The following is a 20,926-nucleotide window of genomic DNA, read 5'->3' as shown; positions in this document are numbered from 1 at the left end:
TCGTTGAGATTCATCGTGGTTCAATGCTTTTTCATTTCTGTTTCAGGAAGCGGAAGCAGCACGTTAACGCCGTGTATCTTCCTGCTGATGACGAGTATATTGATTCTACGATAAGAAGGACACACACAACATGGTGCCGCGTCCTTTTTTGTGCTCATCCTTTTCAGGCCTCCAAAAACAAGTGTTATGGAGACCACTGGTGTACTAAATTATCCGTGTTGTTTCTATTTTTTATAATCGCAGTTAGTGAAGTTAGCAACGATATAGGCGAGAGAATATACTTAACAGAGATATACATCAGTATGTTAGAGATTAGAAAATGGGTGGACGCGTAAATTCGTACTTACTGAATCGGATGTGTAAATCTCCCTGCATCTTGCACGGATTTTTTATACTTTCCATGTTTCGTTTTCTTATAGCTTATAGTCGTTTTTAACACTATAACGAAAGGCTAATTTCAAAATTGACGAACAATGGTTTTTTTGTACTTGTAGAAAAATTTAGTAACTTTAAATATATAAAAAACAAAAAGAGTAAAGTAATAAATAGATAATTACATTAGTTATCTAACCCAAAATGCAAGATGACCACTACAAATACACAAAAATTCGTGTCCGATTGCATTTTTAATTTCGACAATAATATAAAATTGATTGTCAATATAAAAGTAATGAAACGTAATAAAAGTAATTAGACCTTGTATGATGTTAATGGAATTTAAAAAATAACACAAAGTTAACGCTCATATGGCGGAGCTAGTGTCGTGTATGCGGCGTCATAGTGTTAAATCCCAGATTCTCAAGCAAGATGCAAAGAGATGTATAGTCTCGTTAAAGAAAACATGATCATGGTTACTTAAAGAAGCTATTCAATCGTTGATACAATACAGAGAGCAGAGTTTACAAATCTACGTTCATCTCAGCATCTTCAAACTCTCGAGAGTGCGAAATTGCAGCCCTTACGTACTTCTTTTCCTCTCCTTCGTCTCTTACTATTAAAAAAAAATCGCAAGCGTAAACGGACGATTAATAATCAACCGGAATGAATGAATGAATGAATGAACGAACGAGCGAACGAACGCCGAGTATATTTATATTCTAATTGTACACGAGTGTTTCTATCGTCCAGTCACGCGAGAGAACAAGCAAAGATTTTAGCCCCGGTGAGAGTGTTCTCTTTCGTCGTAGCTTTTATCAATCTAGTCGCTATTAATCAACAGAGATATGTTACCCTAGAAGTTATTGTGAGCCGTGTGTATGCGCGTGAATGTAGAGTGTGTTTTACCAAAGAACATTTTGCGCTAAATAACATTCCTAATTGTTAATTACAAGTGAAATACACGGGGTGGTATAAAAAGAAACCACTACCTGCATATCGTATTTTACTGTAAGAGCACTTTGTACATATGTACATAAATTGAACCGACTTTTATCTCTAACTTAACGTTCTGATAAATAAAGCGGCGTTTACGTCAATGATCAGACATAAGTCTTAGTTTTATCCAAGAATAACTTTTTAATTATAAGATACTATGTTTGCGTGTCTATGTACTATTCGTATTGTAAACAGAGAAGATCATAATTTGGAAGTACTGGAAAGACATCTTTCGGTGAAAAACTGATGTCGCTTGCTCTGTGGCTTGCAAGACTTAACCGGCGACTTGACGAAGAATTTGGAAATCTTTTGTTCCCCAGGATTCCCTGTGTCTTCCACTTCTTCCCATTCAACAGACAGGGCCTTTGACTCCAGAATCTTTTCAGCAGTAGACCAGCTGAACCTAACAATATGCGGAAATCCAAATACTGGATCTACATTCTCGGACAACCACTTTTTAGTATCTGGATCATTCGGATATCCGCTTCCGTACTCGGTTGTTATCAACTCTTCGCGAAATTGCCAAGCTTTCAAAGCATGATCGCGTAAAACTTTAGCGCAAATACTGGCAGCACTGACGATAGGATACGTTGAGTCAGCCTTCTTTGCGACAGTTATCTTTATATCCGGGAAAATCTGTTCCAACCTGGCCTGGTACTTCTGCGGTACGCCTACGGTATCTACATAGATTTCTGTGATGTTTGCACCAGCTTCAATCACCAGTTTGGCTAGTTCAATCGCGGAATTCATAGAAACTTCGTTCAGAGAGGTCTTAACACGACGGTACATGTTATTCGCGATAATATTAGGGGATATGACATCCACAGCCCAACCTATCGTCTTGTGCTGCTTACAAATCTTGTTGAAAATTGCGTCCCTCTGTTCTTCCGTCAAACTCTTGGAGTCTGCGCAACCTAGATCCACAAGAAGCTGCTTTTCTGATAAAGGTGCATAGGCAATCCCATAAACCATGGGTCCCAAGACTGGCCCACGTCCAGCCTCATCGATACCAAGTTGACATGGTTCATCCCGACATATTTGTGGTACCTAGAAGAAATTACAAATGAGGACTCAATTAGAGACTTGATTCGTTTGAGAAATGAATTATCTGTGAAGGAATGTTTATCAGAGTGTACTATTAAAATCATCAATAGTTTAACAATTAAACGATGTTTATTTGTAAGAAATTTATTTTATATTCTTGTATTGTAGGATACATATATATATATACTGAATTGCTCCTTTCCAATCATACTTTTTATGGAATTTTGTATAATTTCACTGCTTTTACAAGTGTTTTTAAAATACATGATATGTTTCAGGCTCCACTAATAATGATTCTATAATTTTATTAGGTTATGTTTTCAAAAGAGCAACTACAAGTTACATAATTCCAAAATAGTTGCAAGTTGTTTTAAATACAGTCTATAATGCTATTCTTCTTTTAGTTATTAACAGAAGTTCAAACTGATGATATGTTAATAGTTAATAGTTAACATTCAATAACCTATACGTCACTATGATCTCAAGAAAATAATAATTGAAATAAATGATAAGAAAATAGAAGCTCTTAGAGTAAATAAAACATATTGTTCTTTTTTATATATACATACATCTGACAAGTGAACTCTATTGATACTATGATCCCAAGCTTTGAAATACGGGGTTAGGTTTTCTTTGCAGGTAATCTTACTATCTTTCTCAGAATTAACACAATTTTCTTCTAATTTCGTTTCTTCAATTTCATCTATCATTTCCTTTTCGTTCTCCATAACGTTCACACGTTTTTCCTCCAATATAACCTCAAAACCGAATACCAGTATTTAGATTAACCGCCAAAATCGCAAACGTCGAATATCGATAGGTCGTATCGAAGTATGATAAACAATTCTCTAATCCAAATGAGCATCACATTTTTAAATTGCTAGAGAATAATCTAGTCAAACTTGAGAAATTTACAATAATTAAAAATATTTTACAAATATTTGGATTAGGTATTTCAATGATATTTTGAAGAAAAGAAAAAAATAGAATTATCTCGATGAAACTCATGTATCGATAAAAATTCGCCCAGTATCGACCTCGCACCAAGGGTTTCTGACTACCTGTGTGCATGTGTCGCGTGTCCTCGGTAGAAATAGTTGATGACGCCGTGTGTTAGTAATATCGTGTGTCGCAAAATATAACCTCACAATAAAATGCTCGAAACCTTATCCGTATCATTAAAGGTCTCGTTCTTGAGAAGAATTTGATTTTACACAGTCGTGTTGGTCTGAGGACGCTTCGGCGTGTACGTTACACCATGAAAGTTATCGTGAAGAAGCTTCAAGGGAAAGAATGCGTTGTTGACGTGAGTAGACAACAGCTTGATTTCCATTTTTTCCATTTTCCATTTTTCTATTTACAACGAGAAACGTCGCGCGATATATCTATTCAATTGATGAGCCGTCGACGATGTTTCTAGAAATTCTGTTAACCTACATATAGAATATTTTGCACATCTTGGGAAATTAAGTTTTTGAATTTTTTTTATTTAGAGTAGTTTTAATAGGGTTACATTAGGTTACAATAGGTATCACCAACTGCTTTCGTTAATCAGGAATCCGTGACTGACAATAATAATCATTGGCATACATATTTTTTGAGTGGTATACACACTAATGATGGGTTGAAAGTCATAGTGGTGTAAATCAAGATTTTGAGAATTTGCACATATTGCATATACTTCAGCTTTTAAAAATATTGCCCTCTTAGCTTTGTAATTAACTAAGTTACAACTTTAATCTCTGCCATAATATATTTTTATGACTTGAAGAAATGTACTCAATCTTTTATAATAAACACAGAACACTATTTTATGAAAGTTAACAGTGGACTGATTTATGCTACTATAATTCTCAGGTGTCTAAATTTGCATATTGATCATAGCTATTGTCAATTATTGCTTTTGTCAGTTTAAATTCCTGTTTATGAAACCTGTGTCATTGATTTTACTGTAACCTATTTTGTCATTGATTAAACAGGTTTCATGTCATTTTAAATAATTATTAATTGATTGTTTGTTTTTTAATAGATTACACCTTCAGACACAGTCCTTCAGTTAAAACATAAAGTCAGTGACCTCCTGGGTATAGATGTTCCACACCAGAGACTTTTGCTCACGGGCAAGACATTAGCTGGTAATGTTTGAGCTATAAACAAAATATTTAAATTTTATGTTTACAGTTTAACACAATAGCGTAAAAATATTTTAGATGAAAATCCATTGAGTTTCTATCCAGGAATTAAGGATGGGAGCAAGTTAAATCTTTTGGTTATTAAAAAGGCAGAGGAAGGGTCTAGTGAGGGAAGAGCTTCACACAGCAAATCTGGCATATATCTCTTACGAGATGAAGTTTCTAGAGTTCTGAGGCATTATTACACTGAGTCAGAAACTGAGTCGATAACCAATGAGTTGATAAAAGACCTAAAGAATAAAGTGAATAACCTTAGTTACGATGATCTAGAACGATTAGCGACTGCACTTCTTCAGGACCAAGAGAATATAGCCTAAGAATAAAATTTCGGTTTTTCAATTTCTCTCGCTTATTATTTGATTATTGTAATACACTTTTATTTAATTAGAAAGAAACGTTGCCTCATTATATCCTGATAACCAGTAGTATATTTTAAACAATCGTAAATAATAAGACGTGTAAAGAGCAACATATAGATGTATTAAAAGGTCGATTTTATTAAATTTATTAAAACATACATAAAGTATACTAATAGTAACTGTACTTTAATAAAAAAAAGAATAGACAGGAGTTCTCAAGGGTCGGCCAAGTCCAATTGGCGAAAGTATCGCGCAACTAGGCATATAAATAAATTCAGTGCCCCTATTTCATGTACTTCCAGTTTCTTCTAAAAAAATAAATAGAACAAAGGGAAGAAGCAGGTAAAGTTAAGATCGATAAGGAGAGGGCCTCAACTTTGTGTGTCTGATTTTAATGAAATTTTAGGGCCTGTAATAAATTTCTTTTTCTATGTTCACTGATAACATTAAATACAAAAATAATAAATTCAACAAAGAGTGAAAATGTTGAAAACAGATGTTCATATTAGTTTTTATGCAATGTATTAAATATAAATTATTCACTTTATGACAAGTACCATCCTAAAATTTTTATAATAATAATATTAATAATTAATTTAGAAGTATGTATTTAAAATATGCAGACTCAGAATTTTCATTTAAATCGACACTGGAGTTGGGGTCCTCCCCTTATTATAAGATACGTTAACTACAAAACAATTAGTAAGCGATTTATATGTTTTCTTTTAATACAAATGATAATTGTATCTTTCCTTTTACACTACTTCTTTAAGTCACTCCCTGATTTATGTCAATGGCAAATTTAATATACGCAATAAAACTGATTTGTTAAAAAATAAAGGACAGTGTTATTTGTAATTCATTATTACCGATTTTGCACGCATGACAGAACAGGTTCTAGCCAAAGAACGCAGACAAGAACATGTTCCTGGAGTTAGTGGCATTTCTAGAACAACTAGCAATGCATATATCCATTGACCCAATTTGTACTCAATCTTTTTCAACGTTTCCATATGCTCAACTAAATATTCTAATATTTGTTCTACCATTGGTTGGTTTAAAGAAAAAATAACATCCAATGTTGGAGGAACTCGTATATTTTCTTCATCATTACCTGAACAGAATTTGATCCAACCTTTCTCATCATCGATACTTGGCTGTAAGATTAAAATTTTAACAGTAATATTAAAACATGCAATTAGTAGAAAAGTACTTTAATATATACCATATCGATCTTTGGAGGTTTCCATTTACGTTTCAATGTCTGAATTTCATCTTTCAATTGACTTATGTATAGTCTGATATTGGAAAAGTCTGACACTTGACACAACTGCCAATTAAGTGTAGGGCCCAGCCATGGCGGTGCCTCCATGCAGCCTGATAACTTATAAGGTTGTGTTTACATGATTATTATACATTATCCAAATTCTGGCTAGTGTACAATTCATACTTCTTTTACAGATGATATTAAAGCATCCATTTGCGAACTTACAGGTTCAACATCAATCGTAGGTTTTTTAAAATGTTTTCTATCAATGTCAGCTACTACAATATCAGCACATTTCTGTGTTTCTATCCTGTAGTAACATTATATAAAATTCTTTATTCTCAATTACTAATTATTAAAAATATTTTTTTATGATTATTTTCCGGAAATTTACTTACATTACTCTTTTTATATATTCTTCCCCGGAAGTTGGAGGCAAGGACAAATTAATATCCTCGTCAATTTCTCCAACATCGAAAGCAAGTTGTCTTAAATAATCTGTCATTTTATTTATTGTTTAACAGATAGGTACTTCCAATTTTCATTCGATAAGATTAATTTTATTCGTGGGGAACAGCATTTGTGTTAGTATATTTATAGGTTATATTGTTTCTTTCAGATTAGGTTATGGTCACCATTTAATATAAATACCAAGGATCATGACAGTCGCAACTAAAATTTAAAACGTTATAATATAGGTAAAGTAAAAAAGTTATGCATTTTTGTATTTCAAAGTGACAATAAACGTTTTGTTAAAGCAGTCGTTTTATTTAATAAAGAAAGAATATAAAGAAAAGAAACTTTTTATTTTTAACATTAAGTTTTTAGCTTGATACATTCGGTTTTTTCGATTTTTAATTGCTTATAATCTTTTTATTTTTTATAATTTTTGAAAAGAAGGTATGAATAAATTAATGAAAAACGTGCAACAACTGAATTCATGATCCTCAATTTCTTCGAATATATGTATATTTTATCCAAATCGATTGAATCATTAAAAAGAAATATATTGCTTAAATTGTCTAACACATTGCGAGTAATAAATGATATATGTATATATAGAACTATGTATGTATGTTGTATTGTTGGTAGGTAACATACGTCTTTTATCATACAAGATATATATGCCCGTCTGAGTTCAAGCCAGATCGGTAGGTACAAGATATCCACAGATGTGGGTACGCCTGAGTAGGTCCATGATCGAGTCATTTGTGTAATCATAGTCGTGCTTGTGATTCACAGTGTGTAAGGGATAAGGAGACATCTTTTAGAAGTTGTATACATTGTATCTTTACATATAGTTGTATATTTGTAGGAAACGCTTAGAGCCGAAGCACTAACAAAAAAGTCTCGCATGCTATAGACCTCTGGTGATAGAGTGGGGAAGGTTGCCACAGCAAATAATTCTATTTGACGAATGATGTCGCTTTGACGGCTTTGCCTTTATCCATGCACGTGTGTTTGCGTATTGCACGGATCGTTCGATTTTTGGCGCACAACTAGGTAATAATTCTCGAACCTGCTATAAAATCATTACTCCAATATAACCTATAAACATCTCATCGAGTAATTTCTAATAATTCTAAGAATTTTTCTAACATCCGCCTTTTTCTAACTGTCGCAAAATTATCGAAGTTTCTTTTGTCTCAATTGCAGGTGCTTCGTCTCTATTTTTCCCCTGTTATCTTTCTTTTCCCCTTGTTAATCGTTTCTCATTTTTATTGCACAACCAACATTAATAAGCTAGTTATTTTTATCGGATAACTTCAAATCTGGCTGTAGAAGAAATTCGAGAAGAATCACGGTTTCTGTATCCCAGACCCACTATCTATGTCTTTCTCTTTCTTCTTCTATCGCCCTGTTTTGTCCCCCTCTTGCCTATGTACCTCTTCGTTGCACTCGTTGGCTGGCTCATGTAACGAGCCGTTTACGGCAATGGAAGTTTTTCAATTTTCGAATTTGACATTACATCGCTCCGATCTTACTTTCTAACGCACGTGTGATCGTATTCCTAACCTCCGGCTTACATAACACGTATCTTGTACCACGTACCTCATACCACGTTAAAACGACGCTTCAAGTATCTAATCGAATTTCAGACGAATCATGCCGTCCGACGCAAAAAAGAAACAGCAACAGAAAAAGAAGGAAGCAGCTAAAGCTCGTCAATCAGGCAAGAAGCCACCTCAGAATAACCAGAACAAGACTGTGGAGGATGGTAAGGAGTCCAGTCCTGGAGTGGGAATCATTCAAAATGGAACCAATGGGTTGCCTGTTAGTGCAGAAGGTAAAGTTAGAAACTGTCTTTAAAAGGCAAAAATGTTATCAAAGGTCTTTTATTTGAGAGTTTGATTCATTGGTGTTATTATAGAGGCACTGTGTATGAAACTGGAAGCAGATGCAAGATTGAATGCTGAAGCACGTTCGTGTACAGGATCATTGGCTTCACACCCCCGAAGTCGTGATATAAAGATATCTAATTTTTCTATTACTTTCCACGGCTGTGAACTGCTGCAGGATACTATGTTGGAATTAAACTGCGGCAGACGTTATGGCTTGCTTGGACTTAATGGCTCTGGGAAATCTACTTTATTAGCTGTACTTGGAAATCGAGAAGTTCCTATTCCTGATCAGATTGACATTTTTCATCTGACCAGGGAAATGCCTGCTAGCGATAAAACAGCTTTAGATTGTGTGATGGAGGTAGATGAGGAGCGTATACGATTAGAGAAATTGGCAGAAGAGCTAGTAGAATGCGAAGAAGAAGATGCTCAAGTATGTTCTTACTTTGTATATCTTGCTTTTTTTACAGACACTTAATATTTAACAGATTTTATCTAAATAGGAACAACTTATGGATGTCTATGAAAGGTTAGAGGATATGTCCGCTGATACGGCAGAAGCTCGTGCTGCTCATATTTTACATGGTTTGGGTTTTACTGCAAAAATGCAGAAAACACCTACCAAAGATTTCTCTGGAGGTTGGCGAATGCGAATTGCTCTTGCAAGGTTAACTATTTAATTATCTGTGAATAGAAGAGTTTGCATATCTATACAATGATCTACAAAGGCTGTTTTATTCTGTTTCAGAGCTTTATATGTAAAACCTCATTTATTATTACTGGATGAGCCTACCAATCACTTAGATTTGGATGCTTGTGTATGGTTGGAAGAAGAATTGAAAACATATAAAAGAATTTTGGTCATTATTTCTCACTCACAAGATTTCCTCAATGGCATCTGTACAAATATCATTCATGTCAATAAAAAGCAACTAAAATATTATGGTGGTAATTATGAAGCGTTTGTGAAGACAAGGTAAATAAAAGATCAATGAAACTTAAATTCTTGCTAAATACAAATGAGAATATTAATGTGAATTCTCTATGTTAGAATGGAATTACTGGAGAATCAAGTGAAACAGTATAACTGGGAACAGGATCAAATCGCACACATGAAGAATTATATAGCTCGATTTGGACACGGATCTGCAAAACTAGCAAGGCAAGCACAATCTAAGGAAAAAACACTGGCGAAGATGGTAGCACAAGGTCTCACTGAAAAAGTAGTCAATGACAAAGTACTGAATTTCTACTTTCCCTCTTGCGGAACTATTCCACCTCCTGTTATCATGGTCCAAAATGTTAGTTTTCGTTACAACGAAGATTCACCTTGGATTTATAAAAATCTAGAATTTGGTATAGATTTAGACACCAGAATTGCATTAGTCGGGCCAAACGGAGCTGGAAAAAGTACTCTTTTAAAATTATTATATGGAGATGTAAGTTCCAATTAACCACCATCTATGGAAGTTAAAAAAAGGAATATTTATATATACAAAATTACATATTAATTTATAATTACAGTTAGTTCCAACTAGTGGTATGATACGTAAGAATAGTCATCTTCGAATCGGGAGATACCACCAACATTTACATGAATTATTAGATCTAGATATGTCGCCTTTGGATTACATGATGAAAGCCTTCCCAGATGTTAAAGAACGAGAAGAAATGAGGAAAATCATTGGTCGTTACGGATTAACCGGTCGTCAGCAGGTATAATTATTTATAAAAACTTAAATATCTATCATTGAGGTTCAGAAAGTAATATTTTCTTTTTGTGTGTATAGGTGTGCCCAATAAGACAATTGTCCGATGGTCAACGTTGTAGGGTCGTCTTTGCATGGTTAGCTTGGCAAGTGCCTCATCTATTACTGCTTGACGAACCGACCAATCATTTAGACATGGAAACAATTGATGCATTAGCTGATGCAATTAATGATTTTGATGGTGGAATGGTGCTTGTGTCTCACGATTTCAGATTAATCAATCAGGTATATACTACCGTTTAAAAAGACTAGGTATATAATCCATTAATCATTTGATTATATAATATCTATTCGTTTTATTAGGTGGCAGAGGAAATTTGGGTCTGTGAAAATGGTACAGTCACGAAATGGAGTGGAAATATATTAGACTACAAAGAGCATTTGAAAACCAAAGTGCTTAGTGACAACCAGAAGAGACAAAAGGAGATGCACAGAAGCAAATAATTTGAATAATGTGTAATATGCTTTGCCCAATTTTTTTCCAAGTATATTTTCTCTCTCTCCGTTATAGTAATCTATCCTTGTTATTTCGTGTCTATTGCTGACTTTGCGCTGCTGTGTAGCGTTTATCAGTGATCGAAGATTTTTTAGTTAATTTATTTAAATAATGAGCAGCGAATTACTGGCTCTGTAATAGCTGGCGATATCGATTCATGGTGGATGTTTGCCATGTTATTAATTTAGAGATCCGACATTATTACTGTACTACGAACTGTACTAAAAATTATAGATTTCGCATATATATACATACGTACATGTGTTTACACACACGTATATGTATATGTATGTATATATATAAATAGATTACTTAAGAGAACTATTGAAATAAAACACGTTTAAGTATTATTAACACACAACAAATACTCGAATTCTTTTCTTGCAATTTAGCTTTATTATAAAGTCGTATTTAGCTATAAATTAATTTGATTCTTGGTATATAAAAAAATATATGGATGTGTACAAACAGTTATAAATACTTAATATAATCGATAAAACGACACGATTTCTCTCGAATAGAACTTTTCATCTGACATTATACATAAATACTTTGATCTAATATTAACATTATGGAAGACTAAAGTCTCGCGGATATCCATATCACAAGAAGTAGTATATCTCTGATTCTTTCGTCGTGAAAAATGTTTAAATCTATATATATTATATATCTTACAATATTTTTTAATACGCCATGGAAGTAATGTATGCATTTTTGTAACAACTATGATTACATGAAATGTAATACACTGAATATTGTCGATAGAAAACTCGAAGTTGCACTATTGGGTTTTGGACCTTGACATAATAAAAAAAGGAAAAGAAATACATAATATGAAACACTTTGTAATGCTGTGTATACCTTCAATTTCATGTAGAGGCTAATAAAGCCTAGTATAAGGACCCAAAACCATGAGAAACATAGAAACTGTAAATAGTGGTGAAGATTCTTGTGGATTAGGAAATAAACTGAAGGTCAAACTGGTGTTGAAGCTGGAACAGAACAGGCCACCTCCTGTGCCAGTGCAGCATTCCTTAAGATTGATAAATGGGAATCCATATCACTTAAAGCTTGATCAATAAATGCTAATTTCCTAGCATGACTCTTGGACACTCCATGCTTAGTCACCAATGCCAGGTGTGTAACAGCCAGTACCAATGCTGCTACTCTGGCTTCCAATAGTCTTGCATCTAATGGTGGATACAAGCTTCTAACAACATCGTCAACTCGAGGTGGAATACGTCTGGCAACCTAATGAATACAAATATACAATTTCTTAGCATTGAGTGTTACTATGGAATAAGGAAGTATACACTTACATCCACTATCTCCAATGGGACAGTTTTACTATTTACTGTGCCTGCAATAGCAGTGAGACTGGAAGCCAAAGCATGGCACGATCTTAATACAGCAATACATAGTGGAGCTAAACCAGTAGCATCATCAACCCATCTGTATTATCCATAAAATTTCACCATTGAGTAACTAATTCAGAGTCTCATCTCTAGATATTAACAAACGGTCTATACCTCTCTGCACCAGCTAACCATTCTTCGCTTTCCCAAACATCTAAGCCTAAACCAGAGAAATTTTCTCCCTCTAGTAAGTCTGAGCTTAGATCTGGAGAGTCTTTCTGATTCTGAAATGCAATTGTACAGATTTTACCATGTTTTATAAGAGAGACTAAACAATATATATATGACTTATAGTATATAACTTACATAGTAACATCTTTGTCTTTTGCATATAACAAGTAATACCAAGAGTGCACCAAGGAAAACAGCAGCAAGTGCACCAAGTGCAACAGCTACTACTGTTTCCATTCCTGTAGCACTAGTTGTGGGACCAGTGTTACTTATGGACACCGGAGAACTCATTTTTCAGATAAGTTTGACAATTCAATTACTTTGTTCAAATGAACCTTTTAGTTAACTAAACCCTTTTAAATAGTTCATGGATACTGTTTCAACTATTTTTCTTGTGTCAAAACTGTAAACAGTGTCGAGTTTCCCGGTGACAGTCGGTGGGAGGCGGAGACTGTCACGAATCTTAAGCTCCATTCATAAAAAATAATTCCTGATTGTAGCTTTTGTAAGTCACGTTATGTAATTCGGAAATAGTATTAACAGGTGGTTTTGTACTATTCCATGCCTGTACAGAAGAAATCTATGAAGAATAAGATCATAATCGGTAAATCTGTAAAAAGTGGAAAGTAAATATGTAGAAAAATTTATATAATGGAGTATTAAATAAGTTCTCCTCTTTTCTCATTTTGCTTATTTAAAAATTAGAAGGAATTTTTGGTAGGAATTTCTTTATTACATTTTTAGAAGTATGTTTTTATGGATGTATACGTATTTTTGGATCTGTGTGATTATTTTTTTATGATAGTTAATGTCTAGGGAATTCTAACAAATACTAAAACTATGAACGAATGTTAACAGTTATCTCATTTAATTTACAAAAAATATTTAGCATTTATTTATTACGCGAACATAGCTTTTATAGTTTCGGAAAGATCATTTTTTAAATAACAATGTTTCCTTAATGGTAATAGTAATATTTATAAAATATTAATACGTATATTTATTTTTTAATCGATGTTTAAAAGTTCATCGAATTTGTTTAAATGATCGATCTTGTGATTTATGATATTAATAAACGAAAAGATAACTTTTGAAAGTAGGAATTTAAAAACTTTTGTTTTAGAATGACAATTAATTTCTGTAATTACTTATCAATTAAATTTATTATTTTTGGAATTCAAACATTTAAACTTGTAGTTCCTGATGCCTTCCATTTTAATTCTTATATATGTATAATTACTCTATATTTTTTAATAATCTTATAATTACAATTTTTTGAAATATAGAATGCTATTTATTTCTTTAATTATATTTTCTATAAAATTCCACTCAATAAATAATCATTACCGAAATCTTAAAAGCATTGATAACAAAATTTGAATCATCATAACTTTTTTATAAACTAATGAAAAGGAAATAATAAATAAAACAAAAAATTCAATAGCAAAGGAAAAATGATTTATAAATCGATCAGTTAATAATTATTATCATATTATAATACTTGGCAGCACTGTTGCGAAATGAAATAATTCAGTGGATTTCATAGTCATATGTTTTGTGTCATGAAAGAGTTGCTGTCAAATTTAGTGTCATTCGTGAATATTCTGTAAGTGAAAAGGCAAAGATTATCACGAACGATTTCGTGACAAGTCCACTCTGTTCAACTTGCGTGCTCGTCTGTGTTTACGTTACCGAATTTTGAAGAGAATATAACCTATCTTTCTTAAAGTTGCAAATTTCTTTTTTATTAGGTTACCAGGTAAGGTAATACATTGAACGTGATATCCAAGCAATACAATACATTTAAAAATTTATGAAAATCAACATTTCAAGTTATCACGTGAAACGTAATTTCTATACTTTTTTTAGTTCAGTGTGAAACTTAAACAAAAAGTGTCACACTTGTCTCAGAGTCAACATAGAAAAGTTTTGTAAAAAGTTGTTCAGAGAAATATATTTTAAAACAGAGAGGTTAAAAAGAAGAGGTCAATTGATTAGAGAATTAGAAAGAATTCACAAAACATTTTGTATACAACATGAATAGGACAACGAACAGTGCAACAGCAAGACTGAAGCAAGACTACTTACGTCTTAAAAAGGATCCTGTACCATATGTTGTTGCAGAGCCAGTACCCTCGAATATATTAGAATGGTATGTGTTTTAAATGTTTTTGTATATTAGGAGATAATCTGTTATACTTAGTGACTTATAAAAGTATATGGACATTTGCATTAGGAAACTTTTATGTATATTTGTATGTGTTGTATAAAAAATTTTGAAATTTCACAACACTGCGATAAAATTTGAAACTGATTAAAAAATGTACATAGAAATTATAAGACATTCAATGTAAACATATATCTCCGAAAGAAAATTCAAAATGTTTTGTATAACATAGTATATTCATAAAAAGTTTCTGTAAGCATGCTAATATTTTTGTGAGTCATTATAAATGCTTATACATAGATACTGTATAATGTTTTTTAGGCATTATGTTGTGAAGGGTCCAGAGAAAACTCCCTATGAAGGAGGATTTTATCATGGAAAACTTATATTTCCAGTAGAATTTCCATTCCAGCCTCCTAGCATTTATATGACTACTCCAAATGGCAGATTTAAGGTCAATACAAGATTGTGTTTGTCTATTTCTGACTTCCACCCTGATACATGGAATCCAGCATGGAGTGTATCCACTATTCTTACAGGATTACTTAGTTTTATGGTATGTAATTAATCATTAATAATTAAATTAAGTTCTAATATATCCAATACTAATTTATTGTCTTATGATAGATTGAAAATAGCCCTACCATGGGTAGTATCAATACATCTGATCACGAGAAAAAACAATTTGCTGCACAGAGTTTAGAGTACAATTTAAAGGACAAGTTGTTCTGTGAACTTTTTCCAGAAACTGTTGAGGTATCATTAATATTACAAAATGATATACTTTTGATCTATACCAAATAGATTAGTAGAGGAATTCATGTTTCATAGGCAATAAAAGCAGAATTGGAACACAGAAAAGAAATAGAAAAACAGGCAAGGCATCAGACCACGGCTTCAGAAGTTTCGTCGCTGTTGCGCGATCAACTACAAAGGGATCAAAGTCCATTGTACAGTGTGCTCACCAATCTTGTTGTCATTATAGGATTCGCAGCATTTGCTTTCACAGTAAAATACGTGTTATGGAGCGTCGCCATGGAATAAGTGAACGAAAGATGAATACATAGCATACTTTTCGATAAAGGAAAAAGAACGAGGAAAAATGTTATAATAACGATGCGTGCAGATCTTGAAGAAAGGTATTAGAAACTGATTTGGGGCTGTTTGTCCACATCGAATCTACGTGGTACTATTTAATCTCTTACTTTTCGAGTATGCTGGTCCATCTACGGGCGTTTGATAGATTTTTATAACAAAGTTACTTGTAAAATACGAGTTGTGTACTATATTCGCAAATTTTAAATGTGGTAACCGCGAAATTACGATAACAATCTACCAAAGGGATCTACCTGTGAGCGTTTATCATCAAACAAAATGTCACTGAGTTCTTTATCCAGTTGTAAAGAGAAAGAAGGAAGAAAAGCAAATCGTAACGTTGTTAATTGATTCGAATTGAATTTCGGATTAACACCATTGGCTTTCAGTCAAGTTCTGTTACGCGAATTTCCAAAGCGTAGTTCAACTAACCTGAACTATAAATATTTAGCGATTATTTGAATAATTATGTAAGTAATTACATGGTACAAGGATATAAGAAGGGGATAGGGGGAAAATGAAAAAGATAGAGTAATAAGGTAAATTCGTGGGAGCTTCCCAATGCTATAAGTAAATCAGTGAAGATTCAAATCTTGCTACTGCTTTCTATTCTTGATCTTTCTTTCCATACATCCACAACGGACTTTTCGCACGATGCTTCAACAACAAAAAAACTTCCCGAATACGTTTAAAAATAAATAGAAGTTCGTCTCTGCGATGTGCCAATGAGAAACTAAGTCAAAATTTCCAACTGAATCGAACTAAGCTTAGTAGAGAATAGCTTGTGTCATTGATGAAACGTGCCGATCTTGTAAATACGTGTAGTAGACTAGTAAGACGTGTGTAATATCAGTTGATAACAAAGTTTAAAAAAAGCAAAGAAATTCAACAGATCAGTGTCAGTATTCATTGTTTAACTGTTTCGAGAGATAATTTTAGAGAAATTGATTCTTTGAATATACATTTTGTGTGTTCTCAGCTTGTTCAGAAGTTTCGTTCGAATCGGTTATCATCGCTTTATTGGAGTGTATTTTTCCTGTCACCCGGCGTGATTGAAAAAAGGAAGAAAAGAAAAGAAATGAGATTTAATTGTAACTCGCAGATTAACACATTACGATTATACTTTACCGAGTAATTAACAATTGGTGTACGAAACTATATTCATGGAAACAGAACTGACATATAATCCGTGAAACGATATTTATGTTAAGGAATTGCGTCGGTTTTATTTATGGATTAAAAATAATGTAATAATTTTTCTACACGAAAAAAGATGTCTATTTTTTTGCATCCTTGCTATTCGATATATTTGTAAAAAAAGAGCAAAAAAGAAAAAGGAAATAATTTAAAATTTTTAAATATTTAATGTACAAGCTGATTGATTTACTTAATTTTAAGAATTCAAGTACTTTCAATATTTTAACAACAAATTTAATGAACAACCAGTGTAATACACTCAGAATAATTTATTAACACTGAAAATTATGCACGTGAAATTGAAATACGAACAGAATTTGAAAATGAAACCTTCGCGCTCTTTTTCGTCAATGTCTTCGCGCCATCTTAAAGCGCAATGTGTTTAAAAGCAACCACTACGTTCTAATGAGTATCTTTTTCCTGGCGCGTTATTTTTACAAAGAAATGATTGTCTTCTCTCCTAATTAGATTAATTTTGTTCAGTTATTGATAGAAGAGGAAATCATTCACTTTTAGTTGTAAAACAAAATCTGAAGTAAGTTGTATTTTCATTTGTCATCAACATTCGTTATCATTTTCTGCCTCCGTATAAAATTTACAAATGTATATTAGTCACATAACTTCTATTCAATCGTATACATGAAAAACTACTTTTATTTTATTACTCAACGTGTAAATAATATATAATTAGAAAATATAGCTACTTTGTATTAGGCGAAAAATTGTGGTTATAGTTTAAGATTGACACTTACAGATGTCGTCGTGATACAATTTTCTGGTCTATTTTTCGTCACACAATTTACGCTTTGTGTATCATCTATTTCCTTTTTATATACAGACATATAATATACTATAATAAATAAAGAAATAGTCATCGAATTTTTTATATATGTAAAGCATATTACAACGATGCTAATACAATTACATGTCTTATTTGATTTACGTAGTCACAATATCGAACACGCAGAAAAATGCAGTATACCAGGAAAATTTAAAAGAAATATTTATATTTCATTATTAGTTTTCAAATATTCAAAAACATCTTATTTCTCGAATCCAAATATCCTTTCTGAACTAATTTTTTAACTTTAATTTCGTATTTTTAATTACAGCTTCGATTTACGATTTGAAGAATATTTGGCTGAACTTCGTTTTGGGGCACAACGAATTTATAACTTCTTTTGAGTTTGATGTGATAGTTTTTGACAAGTTAAATCCAAAAAGGTTTTAAAGCGTGAAGATTATTAAAAATTAGCATAAGTTATTAAAAAAAAATCAGAAATTCGGTGTTCCCTAGAATAAAGTTCATTGGAATAATATTAAATATTTTTATAGAGTATTATCGAGTATTATCGATTATCGATACACCTGATGGTTACGATTAAAATTCGATCGCCATACATATGTGTATGTGTATGTAGCATCTTCGAGAATTGTTTAAAGAACCATTCAACGGTTTGTCGATCGAAAAGGAAGAAAGGGAATGGGAGCAGTGGCAGTTTACCGGGATGGTAAACAGTTAGAATTTTCTTTCAATGCTCCCTTGTTTGAGTGCGGTCGGGAGGAAGGATGCATCCTGTGAAGCCGTCTTTTACTTTCGTGCCGATTCTACGTTTACTCGTTTCTGCCTCTGGAGTCGTGTACTCGGAATTCGAACGTAGATGAATGAATATCAACTAGGATAATAAACGAAGAATATTTGAATTATGATGATTTAAGGAATTAATATAATTAATATAAACAATTTAAGGGATGCCTGAGCTAACAATTCTTTATTTTTTAACCAATTTTCTATTTTTTTTTTTTAGGAAATGGAAAATAATTTGGTTTTGAAATTAAATACGTTTGAGATTAGGTTGGGCGCCATTTCTTAATTTTGAGCGTTGGCAGTTAAGCTGGATTTCTAATTTTTACTGACTATATTAGGAGGAGAGTGTTGTGTTTGGTCTTAATGTATGCATGAATATATGTATATGCATATGTTTATATATATATATATATATGTATGAATGTATATATGTTTATTCGAATTACTGTAATTTAAAAATGCCTTAACTTCAATCAATTCTAACTTTACAGGTCTTGATCGATTTATGCCCGTCATGGTAGTGTTGTAGGCTATGTAGCATATTAAAAGGGCAAAATGGCGGGAGATGCAAATTGCAAAAAAGAAGTTCATATGCCTAAATCGATGAATTTAGGAAAGAAATGTGGCTATTGCTTTTATTATAGCGCATTTAATTATAGGTTTTCGACGATATCAAAGAGGATTAAATAATATAAATATTAGAATAAAATAACACCCGATTGCGTAAGACTAAAAGAACAAAAAAGAGAGATGTATCTGTTTAAAAACTTAGAAATATGAGGTACATATTCATCGTGGTTTGGCTCGCACATTGACTAAAAACTGATAATAATTAATAGCTCTATTTGAAGATTTGATGTTGTTGCACTCGACATACTATTAATTGCAAGTGGTATATGGTCATAATAACCATTAAATTCTGTGAATACTGTGGGCATCTGACTGCTGCATCTTTAAACGTTACTTTTCTATAAATTCTATAACTATATATTCGGTATAACTATAATTCTATAACTATAATTTGGTAACTATATATACTAGTTACTTAAAAATATCTGAATGTGTATGTACCTCATATTTCTAAATGAAACAAATACATCTTGTATTTTTATTTTTCTAGTTTTGCGTAATCGGGTACCATTTTATTTTAATACTTATCTTACTGGTAATAAAAGTTTTCAGACTTTAACGTAAGTAATGTCTAATTTTTTAATATGAATAATTCCAAACTTTCAATATAATTAATTCGCAATATTTTCCTCTGCTCAACATAAATAATTCCTAATTTCTAATATAACTGAAATGCATCTAGATTAAATATTATTTTAATGTTACATTATGTTAATAACTTCTTCTTTTCCCTCTCGAAGTTACAGATTTTTAATGACTTCAAGAAATCTTCGTGGTAAATCAAAATTTCGTGGCATCCCGTGTTCCTTGCGTTCAAACAATAGTGCAGCTGCCTCGAAAGCTTCCTGTACATCAGTTTCACGAAGGTCCACTTTAATCTATGAAAATATGCCGCAAAAGAAGCAAACAGCAATTTATTTAACCACGAAATAATAAGGAAGTCGTTCATACGCTCCTTCTCTAGCGATCCCAACATCCCCTTTTCCGACTTCTTTTCGCCTGGAGACCGCCTCCTGCAAGTAAATCATCGAACCAGGCGCCAGGATACTTTGGTCATGCCTGAAATCCTGCGAAAATAAGACGCACATGTCCGCGACGTGTCTCTATTTCATTCTACATCCTTAGATTTAATCACTAAATTTACTAGCTTTAGTAATTTGCAATTAGATTTTACTCTATTTCTCTTGATTGCTATATTTGCAATTGAAATATTAGGTACACTAATAAATAATCCAATTTTTCAGTTAAGCTCATAGTTTATTTAAAAAACAATACAGTACAAAAAGTATCGGCCGTTGTTTAACTTTAAGTGATCTATTAGGCAAATAATGAATTCCATCAGGGCAGAGTGCTGCAGAATCTTTAGACAAGATTCAAGCCATTTTTGTATCTCATCGACTAATTGGAAATGGATATTGGATAAGGCGTGTTACATCGATTGGAAAGGTAGTAATCAGAAGGAGCAATGTCTAATGAATAAGTTGGCTGCTGCAAGACCCTAACCAGCACTTATTATAATGTTTTTTGTCATAGAAGCAGTGTGTGGCCTAACGTTGTCACACAACAATTTCATAGAACATCCTCGTTTGTTAGTGCCCTGACAATTGGATCTTGTATAAAGACCCAACATTATTCCATGATGGAAATCAATTTTCGGTATTTCTCTTTTCTAAATAAACTTTGAATTTGTCTGGTAAATTTGGATTATTCATTTGTACAGCTAACATTTCGATTAGACTTAAATTACATACAAAGAATGATTCTATGTTCTCAGATTTAATCTAAGTTTACTAAACTTTCAAATTTGTAATTAGATATTA

The 20,926-nt window shown here is 32.5% G+C and overlaps 7 protein-coding genes across 14 annotated transcripts in view; 4 read left to right on the top strand and 3 right to left on the bottom strand.

Moving 5' to 3' along the window:
- Positions 1-1,483, top strand: part of LOC100650751 — a 122,297-nt gene extending 120,814 nt beyond the window's left edge. For all 4 annotated transcript variants that reach the window (XR_007226670.1, XM_020868137.2, XM_048413034.1 and 1 more), the window contains one exon: positions 47-1,483. Coding sequence is in view for 3 of the 4 variants with exons in the window: in XM_020868137.2 (XP_020723796.1) it covers positions 47-114 (68 nt within the window). In the remaining variant the exon portion in view is untranslated. The remainder of the gene's footprint in view (positions 1-46) is intronic.
- Positions 160-3,591, bottom strand: LOC100650946 (ribonuclease H2 subunit A). The gene is made up of 3 exons (XM_003403051.4): positions 3,480-3,591; positions 2,988-3,176; positions 160-2,421 (listed from the first exon to the last, which is right to left on the bottom strand). The coding sequence occupies exons 2-3, from the start codon at positions 3,144-3,146 to the stop codon at positions 1,576-1,578; spliced, it is 1,005 nt and encodes a 334-aa protein (XP_003403099.2). The 5' UTR covers positions 3,147-3,176; positions 3,480-3,591; the 3' UTR covers positions 160-1,575.
- Positions 3,498-5,809, top strand: LOC100651308 (ubiquitin-like protein 4A). Its single transcript, XM_003403054.4, has 3 exons — positions 3,498-3,724; positions 4,448-4,553; positions 4,629-5,809. The coding sequence occupies exons 1-3, from the start codon at positions 3,677-3,679 to the stop codon at positions 4,925-4,927; spliced, it is 453 nt and encodes a 150-aa protein (XP_003403102.1). The 5' UTR covers positions 3,498-3,676; the 3' UTR covers positions 4,928-5,809.
- LOC100651184 (gem-associated protein 2) lies at positions 5,084-7,564 on the bottom strand. The gene is made up of 6 exons (XM_012319709.3): positions 7,338-7,564; positions 6,635-6,908; positions 6,462-6,546; positions 6,195-6,353; positions 5,839-6,126; positions 5,084-5,277 (listed from the first exon to the last, which is right to left on the bottom strand). Exons 2-6 carry the CDS (start codon positions 6,739-6,741, stop codon positions 5,185-5,187), a joined length of 732 nt encoding a protein of 243 aa, XP_012175099.1. The 5' UTR covers positions 6,742-6,908; positions 7,338-7,564; the 3' UTR covers positions 5,084-5,184.
- LOC100651511 (ATP-binding cassette sub-family F member 2) lies at positions 6,915-11,204 on the top strand. Of its 5 annotated transcripts, none has more exons than XM_048413028.1 (9): positions 6,915-6,934; positions 8,336-8,523; positions 8,608-9,011; positions 9,082-9,245; positions 9,327-9,554; positions 9,630-10,017; positions 10,103-10,294; positions 10,369-10,572; positions 10,651-11,204. In XM_048413028.1, the coding sequence occupies exons 2-9, from the start codon at positions 8,343-8,345 to the stop codon at positions 10,789-10,791; spliced, it is 1,902 nt and encodes a 633-aa protein (XP_048268985.1). In that variant the 5' UTR covers positions 6,915-6,934; positions 8,336-8,342; the 3' UTR covers positions 10,792-11,204. The 5 variants fall into 5 exon arrangements, with proteins under 5 accessions (XP_048268985.1, XP_012175096.1, XP_048268984.1 ...); XM_012319706.3 differs by lacking the exon at positions 6,915-6,934 and adding an exon at positions 7,336-7,387; XM_048413027.1 differs by lacking the exon at positions 6,915-6,934 and adding an exon at positions 7,461-7,481.
- Positions 11,205-11,216: 12 nt separating this feature from the next.
- LOC100651628 (transmembrane protein 98) lies at positions 11,217-13,053 on the bottom strand. The gene is made up of 4 exons (XM_003403057.4): positions 12,565-13,053; positions 12,373-12,482; positions 12,163-12,295; positions 11,217-12,094 (listed from the first exon to the last, which is right to left on the bottom strand). The coding sequence occupies exons 1-4, from the start codon at positions 12,718-12,720 to the stop codon at positions 11,819-11,821; spliced, it is 675 nt and encodes a 224-aa protein (XP_003403105.1). The 5' UTR covers positions 12,721-13,053; the 3' UTR covers positions 11,217-11,818.
- An 830-nt stretch (positions 13,054-13,883) lies between these two features.
- LOC100651743 (ubiquitin-conjugating enzyme E2 J2) lies at positions 13,884-17,767 on the top strand. Its single transcript, XM_003403058.4, has 5 exons — positions 13,884-14,188; positions 14,299-14,581; positions 14,918-15,152; positions 15,224-15,352; positions 15,428-17,767. Exons 2-5 carry the CDS (start codon positions 14,466-14,468, stop codon positions 15,638-15,640), a joined length of 693 nt encoding a protein of 230 aa, XP_003403106.1. The 5' UTR covers positions 13,884-14,188; positions 14,299-14,465; the 3' UTR covers positions 15,641-17,767.
- Positions 17,768-20,926: the final 3,159 nt, after the last annotated feature.

This window comes from Bombus terrestris, chromosome 16 (genome assembly GCF_910591885.1).
Source record: "Bombus terrestris chromosome 16, iyBomTerr1.2, whole genome shotgun sequence".
Classification (NCBI taxonomy): domain Eukaryota; kingdom Metazoa; phylum Arthropoda; class Insecta; order Hymenoptera; family Apidae; genus Bombus; species Bombus terrestris.
The sequence above is the reverse complement of the archived record's forward strand: the minus strand, read 5'-3'. Positions and strand labels throughout refer to the sequence as shown.

Excerpts from the sequence above, each read along its gene's own strand:
- LOC100651308 (XM_003403054.4), top strand. The coding sequence starts at position 3,677 with ATGAAAGTTATCGTGAAGAAGCTTCAAGGGAAAGAATGCGTTGTTGAC. Across the intron at positions 3,725-4,447 it reads GGAAAGAATGCGTTGTTGAC|ATTACACCTTCAGACACAGT; the intron begins GTGAGTAGACAA and ends GTTTTTTAATAG. Across the intron at positions 4,554-4,628 it reads CACGGGCAAGACATTAGCTG|ATGAAAATCCATTGAGTTTC; the intron begins GTAATGTTTGAG and ends AAAATATTTTAG.
- LOC100651184 (XM_012319709.3), bottom strand. The coding sequence starts at position 6,741 with ATGACAGATTATTTAAGACAACTTGCTTTCGATGTTGGAGAAATTGAC. Across the intron at positions 6,354-6,461 it reads CTACGATTGATGTTGAACCT|TTATCAGGCTGCATGGAGGC; the intron begins GTAAGTTCGCAA and ends CAACCTTATAAG. Across the intron at positions 5,278-5,838 it reads CTGTCATGCGTGCAAAATCG|AAGAAACTGGAAGTACATGA; the intron begins GTAATAATGAAT and ends TTATTTTTTTAG.
- LOC100650946 (XM_003403051.4), bottom strand. The coding sequence starts at position 3,146 with ATGGAGAACGAAAAGGAAATGATAGATGAAATTGAAGAAACGAAATTA. Across the intron at positions 2,422-2,987 it reads ATAGAGTTCACTTGTCAGAT|GTACCACAAATATGTCGGGA; the intron begins GTATGTATATAT and ends AATTTCTTCTAG.
- LOC100651628 (XM_003403057.4), bottom strand. The coding sequence starts at position 12,720 with ATGAGTTCTCCGGTGTCCATAAGTAACACTGGTCCCACAACTAGTGCT. Across the intron at positions 12,483-12,564 it reads AAAGACAAAGATGTTACTAT|AATCAGAAAGACTCTCCAGA; the intron begins GTAAGTTATATA and ends ATTGCATTTCAG. Across the intron at positions 12,296-12,372 it reads TGGTTAGCTGGTGCAGAGAG|ATGGGTTGATGATGCTACTG; the intron begins GTATAGACCGTT and ends TGGATAATACAG.
- LOC100651511 (XM_048413028.1), top strand. The coding sequence starts at position 8,343 with ATGCCGTCCGACGCAAAAAAGAAACAGCAACAGAAAAAGAAGGAAGCA. Across the intron at positions 9,012-9,081 it reads GCGAAGAAGAAGATGCTCAA|GAACAACTTATGGATGTCTA; the intron begins GTATGTTCTTAC and ends TTATCTAAATAG. Across the intron at positions 9,555-9,629 it reads GAAGCGTTTGTGAAGACAAG|AATGGAATTACTGGAGAATC; the intron begins GTAAATAAAAGA and ends TCTCTATGTTAG.
- LOC100651743 (XM_003403058.4), top strand. The coding sequence starts at position 14,466 with ATGAATAGGACAACGAACAGTGCAACAGCAAGACTGAAGCAAGACTAC. Across the intron at positions 15,153-15,223 it reads CAGGATTACTTAGTTTTATG|ATTGAAAATAGCCCTACCAT; the intron begins GTATGTAATTAA and ends GTCTTATGATAG. Across the intron at positions 15,353-15,427 it reads TTTTTCCAGAAACTGTTGAG|GCAATAAAAGCAGAATTGGA; the intron begins GTATCATTAATA and ends CATGTTTCATAG.